The 10,000-nt window shown below is 32.9% G+C and overlaps 1 protein-coding gene across 1 annotated transcript in view; it reads left to right on the top strand.

Annotated features, from left to right (window-relative positions):
- LOC136033458 (protein O-linked-mannose beta-1,2-N-acetylglucosaminyltransferase 1-like) overlaps nucleotides 1–6,741 on the top strand; it is a 35,848-nt gene extending 29,107 nt beyond the window's left edge. Inside the window, 3 exon segments of the mRNA XM_065714208.1 lie at nucleotides 1–186; nucleotides 2,971–3,231; nucleotides 6,506–6,741. The exon segment at nucleotides 1–186 is cut by the window's left edge and continues 13 nt beyond it. Of these exon segments, the coding sequence (XP_065570280.1) occupies nucleotides 1–186; nucleotides 2,971–3,231; nucleotides 6,506–6,719 (661 nt within the window). The 3' untranslated portion in view covers nucleotides 6,720–6,741.
- The last annotated feature ends 3,259 nt before the right edge of the window (nucleotides 6,742–10,000 follow it).

Here is a 10,000-nt window from a genome sequence, read left to right as displayed (position 1 = left end):
TTGGATTGACTCGCCTGACAACAAAAGGAGAAGAGAATTTTGCAGTCAAGTTGAAGGCTATGGGACGGTTTGTAGCTGCACCAATCCAGCTCCTGTCAAGTTTCCTTATCAACCGCTAGAGCATTCAGTTGTGGAGAATATACCAATCATCGTTTTGGCAAGTGATCGACCCCATTATTTGTATAGGTATGTATAGATTGTATATATTTTTTTGTGTCCCCATCTAGAAAACATAAATACTATCTTGTCTTATGCACATGCAAAAAACCATCTCTGGTCATTTTTTATAATATTGTCAAATTTTCTTAATTTATGGCTTAAAATAAACCTAGTTTGTTTCAAATAAGGAATCAGTCAGTATGTTTTCTGACATTATAGTCTTTCTTTCTTTTTTTCACCTAAAATTAGTTTGACATATAACGCGCTATCGGTGGAATATTTTTCTGCCCACAGTCTTTTTAAGACAATCCCATCGATTCCACCTTATCTGCGTAATCTTCTCTTCCGAAGCTATCGCTCTGATTGGGTGCATAACGAGCTAGTGCTACATATACCGGCCATGGTATATTCACTCTCTCGACCGACCAGATTTATTGCCCCTAGCTTGCTGATTTGGAAGACCCGAACTAGCCTGGGGTAAATAAAGTTAATTCTGATTTGGTCTTGGTTCTGCTAAATCCTGAATGAGGAAAATCTAGGTTACTACTTGACTATATATATTGCTTAAAGAATAAAATAAGAATGTAACTTCAATATGATTTACAGACCAACACTCAATAAATAGCACCTACAATGGAAGCAAACTGGTTCATCCCAAAAGTACCGTAGTGCAGTGGTAACGTGTAACAATAAACTCCAAAAGGCAAAATTTCTCTTTTTTCTCGGCTTTACATAGTATGTTTTATCCAGCTACAATTTTGAGCTTTTGCGTCAGTATCTTATCCAACATCCGTACGATGTCCGGGAAATTGACGCTCATCAGAATGCCCTGGCATCTGGATCTACGCATCCTATTTCTTCAAATTCCAAAATTAGTATTATCAATTTAGCTTTGCAGCATATATAATTATATACATGACAGTTCGGAAAATAAACCGGCTGATAATATTCCCTTAGGCAAAACTAGAGATTTACTGGAAACACTTTATTTGTCAATCCTTAGATGATTTCTGTCTTTTATTCTGTTTAAAAGCACTATTTTACATATACATGGTGTGGTTGAAGGAAATTCCCATCTGAGGTGGGTGCAAAGAGCTCCCCACCTCGAGAAAAAATATGGCTTAGAAATACCATCCATACCCTCCAATCCCTAGACGCCTTCTATTCAGTTTTTTTTTCAATTAAAAACACTGCCTTAGCCTCAAAATATGTTCTGCTCGTGTCCCTAGACGACTTCTATTCTATTAATTTCGATTGAAACAACTATTGCACCTACACAAAGTATGGTAAGGGATAATTTTTATCTGAGATTGTCCCGTAAGACTGTCCATGGGAAAACTTTAGCCTTAAAAATTCATACTATTCATATCCCTAGACATTCGTATTCATCAATCCTCCCTTCGGAACTCCAATCCTAGACATCTTCTATTTTTTTCTTTCGCTTGAAAGCACTGTTGTACGTGAATATAGCATGGTGCAGGGTTGGCCTGTACCATGCTATGTTTTTTTCTGATATTGGCCCGTAATTTTGTCCCATGGGAAAACTTTAACCTAAAAATAAATTTCAATTGTTCCCCCAGATACTCGTATTTTTCAATGGTCCATTCGTATTTACAGTCTAAGACGTCGTCTATCTTGTTTATTTCAACTGTCATATTTATTTACAATCCATTTTGTATCCATATGGCACCCGTGGTGTAATTGAACATAAAAAGTCGTAATAACTAACACAGGGAAAGAAATCTAGCGGTGGGTGGAAGGCTGAGACGGCAAAACATCTCCTATGAATTCGGCCCGTAAGACTGTCCTATGGGAGAATTTTGCTTTAAAAGTTCGTTCTATTCATATTCGGCAAGCAGTCTCTGCTTTGTATATTTTTTCCTTTTAATCGAAATATCTTTATGTATATAGGTTTTTTTCAAAAAGAATATATATATATATATATATATATATATATATATATATATATATATATATATATATATATATATATATATATATATATTATATATATATATATATATATATATATATATATATTATATATATATATATATATATATATATATATATATATATATATATATATATATTTTATATATATATATATATATATATATATATATATATATATATATATATATATATATATACATATATATATATATATATATATATATATATATATATATATATATATATATATATATATATATATATATATATATATATATATATATATATATATATATATATATATATATATATATATATATATATATATATATATATATATATATATATATATATATATATATATATATATATATATATATATATATATATATATATATATATATATATATATATATATATATATATATATATATATATATATATATATATATATATATATATATATATATATATATATATATATATATATATATATATATATATATATATATATATATATATATATATATATATATATATATATATATATATATATATATATATATATATATATATATATATATATATATATATATATATATATATATATATATATATATATATATGGTATTGAATTCAATCAACTTCTACGGTTATAAGTTTCACAGTTTTTTTCCTGTCACTAAAATTATTGGAGCAATCGTAAAAAAATTGAGATTTCAGAAGAGAGTTTGTAGACTCTCCCCATTCCCCCCCCCCCCCCCCTGTGTACTTGCCTGATCACTTGTGCTCTGAATTTCACGTAATTACATGAAACCATGTACCACACAAGTTTATTTTTTATGTTTATTCTAGAACCATAACATCTTTACTACGAGTACGGGGTGTCAACGCGTCTCTGGTGGAAGTCTTCATAGATGGATACTTCACTGAGCCGGCTGCAGTTGCTGATCTTTTTGGCTTAAATGTTCATCAACATGCTCCGTCGAGTGTTGGAAAAGGTCGAGTATCCCAGCATTTGAAGACTTCCTTAACTTCGACTTTAAATATGTATCCCGAATCAAAATATTTGGTTGTCCTTGAAGATGACGTTGACGTGTCTCCCGATTTTCTGAGGTAAAGCAGTGACTTGTTAAAGTAGATTGATTTACACTGATAGCATAATTAGATATCCTCCTGAAGTATGGGAACTCAAGTCACTATCTTGTTCTCGATGAGTAAATGAAAATAGTTTTAGTAACTCCAAACAAAAAAAACAAAAAAACAAAACAAAACAAAACAGGAAAACATAGTTTTATCAGTCTATAAATAATATCCGGAAGTTGTTTGCTATTCGAGCCTCCAGATATTGTAGTAAAATAAGGGGGAAGTGGAAGCAATATTGAACTAAGAAAATGTTGTATCGTTTCGCATGAAATTCATCATTTAGTTATTCAAAGTTGCCTGGTCTAGCTTTTAACAAGAACAACTCCAGTCTCTATCGATGAGATTTATCCGAGCTTTAAGATTAGAATTCCATACTGACAAATTGAAAGTAACTTAAGCTACGATTATGCTATCGATGACAAGCAGGCAATACATCAACCAGATTCAATCACGCATCTAGAGAAGTACCTCGGTATTCAGGTGGGCATTAGCCCCAATTTTCATAATCACGCCAAAATCATCGCCTCTAGGAGGTAAGAGTCATAACGAAGTTTCACATTAAGCGTTTTAGCTACCCAAGCCCAAATTTGGGTTAGTTATAGCTTCCAGACCCCTATAAGGACGACAATATCCGCTTGTAGTATGCTCAAAAGTAAGATGAGAGATGAGAATAAGGTTATTAGACTTAATGAGGAAAAACTTAATAAAGAAAGGCTAGGGTCTCTAAAGTTTCCATGTATTTCATATAAACGCGTGCGTGACGACATGATTTTCGCTTACGAGCTGCTTGTATATAAGCCTTTCTTCATAAGTTAGTTCCGAGGGACGTGAGTCTATCCTCCACCCCTCTCCATTGCCTTGCAGAAAAACAATATCAAAAGGGAAAAGTAATTGCATGGAAAGTTGCGTTTTTTAAATCATTTCTTTGAATTATGATTTTATTACGATTTTGTGCTGTTTTCTTTCCTTTTTTGCTATATGTCAAGTTCTCATTGACTGGCTAATATTAAAAAAAAAAAAGAAATCCTATCTCTGCTTATTAAAGAAATAATCTTGAAGCTATAAATAACTAAACAAATAGAATCACTTATCGAATAAAAGAGTCACCACAAGCAGCATTGACACACTTAAGAGGAGCTTTGACAGAGAGGGTCAGAGCCAAAATATCTTGGACAGATTGGTTGAAACAGAATACCTTATAGTGTTTTTTTTTTTTTTTTTTTTAATATTTTCATTGCCTTCGTGGCAGACATAAAAATGAGCTTAGAATATTCATTTTTGCAACGTGGGTAGCTATGAAGTTTTAGTCTAGAAAGAAAGATCCGAGTAAGCAAGGTGGTCCTAAGTTATTTTCATAATGACTCATAAAAAGGCAAGTGTACAAAAATGCAGACCAACAGCTGACAAATTTTTATTTACTGTACAAGTCCCTTGCTGATTCTGTTAATGGTCGAACATAAATTCTACGAATAAGATTATTTCAATCACTTTAAGAAGTTCAACTATAGACTAAGATTCTGTAGGCCAAATTAATTAGTAGTACAAAATGAAACGATGAATAAATTAAAATTCATCAACGTCAAATTTTACTTGGGACATAAAATCTAAGCTTGCGTAGAACCAAGTCTCCGAATAGAATTTTACCAAACATCTTTGCGTGAGTTTTCACAGCAAGAAAAAAGGCAGATATTTATTATAATGTGCTTAAATAACTGTGAAAAATATAATATCCTCATAACGAACGTTTTGGAGCCATAGATACAGAGCTGGACTTGTAGAATAAATAATTAAACTACTTTTAGCAAGATTCATTTTTCGCCTGCTTAGACTCATCCAAGTTTAAACTGTGTTTCGATACTCTACTGATAAACCAACAAATAAGTTCTGATCTTTAGATATGCAAACAATGAAACAGCAGAAGTTTCTTTAGCAAACATAAGAAGTCATTAGAATAAGAGTACCTGACTTCCCGCTGAGATTCGGCAGTCACGAACACTTGGCTCCTTTAAGAGACAGATGAAAAGTTTTTTAATAAAGGTTTCTTATTAAATGTTTCTTGTGTTTTTTTTTTGGGGGGGGGGGGTTGTTGGTGTTGTATCCTCGTTGACGCAGAGAATTTTAATTTGTATTTTATTGTCGGGTGATGTGAGGGTCGCTGTTTTGTGGGGACTGCCGGTGAATTGAATTCTTTTCCTTATAAATTTATATTTAGATGTTGGTTAGTATGTTTATGACAAGTTTTATCATTCTTTATTTATTGTATGCTGTTTCCCAAATAACGGGCCATTGAGCCCTTTGGGATATTGTTTTTGTTATTGTTATTTTATGAAAATAAATAGAACTGGAACTTGATATCCAGATTAAATTATATCCGATTTTCAAACCGTCTGAATACCCGCCTCCCTGTTTTGTCACCATTTCTATATTAAATATATGTGTTGACTGTATAAAATGGATAGGAAAAGAGATGTTCTGTCTAAGAGCAAATGATGTATTAAGAGCAAATGAAGTATTAGCGCGGTGGGTTTGATCTCAGCTTAGTAATACGAGACTCACAGTTTGATGTCAGCTGTAGCACATACTGCAGGGCCTGGAGTCCGATTCTGGTGATGAGATTATGTGAAAGCCTCTCCGTGTTAATTCAAACAACAACAAGAAGAAGAATAGCAAATAAATGATTGTATAATTAGACTGGTTCTACAAATACTAAATATTTAAAATAAATCTAAAGGATTTGAATCCTATATTTGGACTAAATATTATTTGGGCTCCAATCACTTGTTCATTTTCCAAGTATGGGTTTTCTGTAGGTAGGTAGGTAGGCATGTAGGTATGAGTTTATTTAATCCAAAAAACTATTAAAATTGTACTTATATTAATAATATGCTGCTCAATTTAGGGACCTAAAATGTCCCTGTTCAGCAGCAAAACAACAAAATATAAATAACAACTATTCATTCAAAATCAAAGAAATACGCAAAGAAATAAAAGAAAAAAAAACAGACGAAACACATGCAATCTCTAAACAGCCATCTCTCATCTTTACATCAAATTTTACATCAAATAAAAAATAAATCTGTAAAGGGCAAACTCCGTTGTAGCATTTTTAATAGATTATAAAGAGAAAGGCCCGCCCCCTTCTTAACAGGCGACCAACGCTAATTTAGCTTCTATCCTCACCCTTCTTCTATGGTTAAAACAATGTCTTTTTTACTTATTCATTTTTGTGTTTGTGGACTTTCAGTTATATGAACCAGACATTGTGGCTTTTGGATATAGACGATACTCTTTATTGTATATCTGCCTGGAACGACCATGGGTATGAACACAGCTCATACGACAAGCGACTTTTATATAGAACAGAATCTCATCCTGGGCTAGGCTGGGCGATTCGATCTGAATTTTATAAGAAAGAGCTGGAGTCAAGATGGCCGACTCCGGAAAAGGTAAGGATCTAGTTAATTACCCAAGTATATGAATTGTTTGTCAGAAGAAGCTTAAATTAAGATTTGTAAATGCTACTTGTGTCTTTCCTTGCCACCTTCCATTGCCTTGTGGCGATAGAAAAAGAAAATAAAACAAGAAAACTAATCGCTCGAAAGCTTAAGCTTGATTCTTTTATTCTTTGAACTAGAAGTTTGCTATTGTAAGATGAAATTCATAATTATTATAAAACATAATTTTGTTTACGGAAAACGATAGAAGGTTAGATGAATTTCTTTTTATTTCGCTCTTTTTTATTGAGAAACAGCTGAATTTGAAAAATTGTTAAGGGGTAGTGTGATGCTGACATGAGCAAATCTTGACCATATTTACATCTTCGTGTTTCCATCTCCTATACGTTTTGGAAAAATAGATATATAATACCTTTTTTACCCTTTCTTCCAAACCTTTACCCTTCAGTACAGTTTTACGCAACCAAAATAAATCAATGAATTTTATCGCTGGATTGAATATAAATGAACTATAATGTAGTTCAGTTATAACTATAATGTATAACTGTATAATGTATAACTATAATGTCCCGAGTTTTAACGATTTTTCCTCGACATGAAATTCGAAATTATCACCGATATAGGGAAAATGCATACCATTTTCTTGACACTTTTAAAAAAACTGTTAAAATCTTGAGACTTTAAGGAGACCTCTTGAGGTCTTACTAACACCATTGACGAAGTACAGTACATGACTTTCAAACTAGTCAGGATGCATTACCACCATACAAGGGCCCAAATCCATATCAACGGAGAGATTTTTACCATTTTCTTGGTTAGTTGCTGCAAGATTACCGTAAAATAAAAACTCGGTAAGTAAAATTAGGTAAAATGAGGTAAAATATGGTAATCCCTAGGAAATATAAGGTAAAATTGGCGTTTTAGACTTGTCCTGTAGATACAAGACCAGTTTTCATTTCTATTTAAGCATCACATTCAGATTTTAAAGAAACATCTTGATGATTCTGATTTTCCTGTGCTTAAAAAAGGTAATGCCCCATTCATCATCAATTTGATTAATAGTCTAGTTCAATACTTTAGTAATCTTATGCCTAGGGTAATACCTCAGTATTTGCACAGTGCCTGATTTCGGACATTCATTTTATAAAAAAAAAAAAAAAAAAAAAAAAAAACACACTATTTGGGAGTACAATCATATCGGCAATTTTTTTATGTTTAAACCTTAGAAATGTTACCTTAACAGCCAGCCTTGCATATTTAAATTGCCATATTCAGCAAAATTTCTCATTTCGTATGCATGCTATTTTTCTTTTATTTATAAAAGCACCAAATACAAATAAAAACGTGGTTTCTAGCACTTTGATTCACTAAGAACTGGATCGTAATACCAGAGCATTCAGTCACTTTCAGTCATTAAGACCGTCTTCAATAGGATCTGTTGGCGAATCTAGCTCCCCTCCTTCAGACTCAGATTCTGATTCAGATGACTGTGCCTGCTGCAAAGCCCCCCCTCCCCCAACAAAAGTCCTGGATACGCAACTGAGGATTATATATCAGTTTCTACTTCCAGGCTCACCTTGTCTTTTCCTTAGAACTAATTCTGTACTTATCTGAAGACTGTTTAAAAAAAAACTGCTGAAACACAAGGGTCGCTAAACTAGAATAAGAATATCTTAAAGACAACACAGTCGGTAGCAATTGATAGAAAAGTAGTCTAAATCTTAGTAAAGGGCACTGGAACTTTTGATTTCCAATTGATTGAGCCTCCTCCAAAGTTTATTCAACCTCCTTTTCCACATGAAAAGCTTCTGGGAAAAAATAAATGAACAAATGCTAATATTTTGAACCCTATGTGTCTTTATTATGGGTAGTGCTGTACGATTGCCTCTGACTTAGCAGGGGAGTAGAAATTTCAATATCTCTTCTAATGAAGATCCGAAATTATCCAGGGAGAAAATTGGGGAATTTCCGCGGTAGAGGGGGGAATTCTCCAAGGGGGGCATTTTCTGGAGAGGAGGGTAATCGTGGGCTCCCAGGGGGGTAACGACATGAACACTAGATATATCTGGGATGAGAAAATAAAAATGAAAAGGAGGATTTTGATTCGACTTTGGCCCTCCACAGCATTGAAAATCCAGATCATTCAGTTTTTTTGTGATGAGGCAACTTTAATATCTGAAACAAATGGCTACCCATATTTAGGAAGGTAATTGAAATTAGAAAAATCATAAATAGAGACCTTGTAATAAATTTCGATACTGGAGATAGTCCTATAAACCCAAATTTCTAACTGATTGAGCCTCCTCCAAAATTTTTTCGACCACCCTTTCCACATGAGAAGCCTCTGGGAAAAAAAAATAAACAAATATTAATATTTTGAACCCTTATGGGTCTTTATTATAGGCAATGCTATACGATTGCCTGTGTCTTAACAGGAGAGTAGAAATTTCGATATCTCTTCTAATGAAGAACCGAAATTATCCGGGGAGTAAAATTGGGGAATTCCCGCGGTAGTGGGGGAATTCTCCACGGGGGACAGTTTCTTGAGAGGAGGGTAATCATCGGCTCCCAGGGACCGACGGCATGAACACAAGACATCTCTGAGATGTGAGAATAAAAATAAAGGAGGATATTAATTTGACTTTGGCCCTCCACATCATTGAAAATCCAGATTATTTAGTTCGATATGATTAGGCAACTTTAATATCTGAAATAAATGGCACTCTTTTAGGAAGGCAATTAAAATTAAAAAATTCGTAAATAGAGATCTTGCATTAGATAGAGATATTGGGGATATTCCTCTAAACCCAACTTATAATAACTTTAAATTTAAAGGATTTAAATAAAATTTTTCTTCAATTTAAATTGAGATCATCTGACCGCGCTTTTAGGGAGAATTAGGTCAGTAGACAAGCTAAGTCAATCTCTATGCAGAGAATTCTAGCCAAATCTAATTGGCGAATAGTCTTCCATTTATTATGGCTTTGTTTGTTTGATTCAGTATTTCTCGTGCTATGTTAAGAGTTACTTTAGAAGGTTAGTTTTCCCTCTTTATTTTTATTTTTGAGCACTTAAGACGGCTGGGTGGAAGTCCCTGGCGAAATATCTGCTTTTGTCATTTTTGCTTCTTTTCTGTCCACTGGCTGGCACTATCCTCATTTTTTTTTACTATTTAATTTCATTATTTTTCTTGTTTTTCATATCTCAATCCTGCTTGTAGCTCTTTCTGTCTTTAACAGCTCACAGAACTAATATAACTTTATTTCAGCTACTATTTCACGATT

Source organism: Artemia franciscana, chromosome 12 (genome assembly GCF_032884065.1).
Source record: "Artemia franciscana chromosome 12, ASM3288406v1, whole genome shotgun sequence".
NCBI lineage: Eukaryota > Metazoa > Arthropoda > Branchiopoda > Anostraca > Artemiidae > Artemia > Artemia franciscana.
The sequence above is the reverse complement of the archived record's forward strand: the minus strand, read 5'-3'. Positions and strand labels throughout refer to the sequence as shown.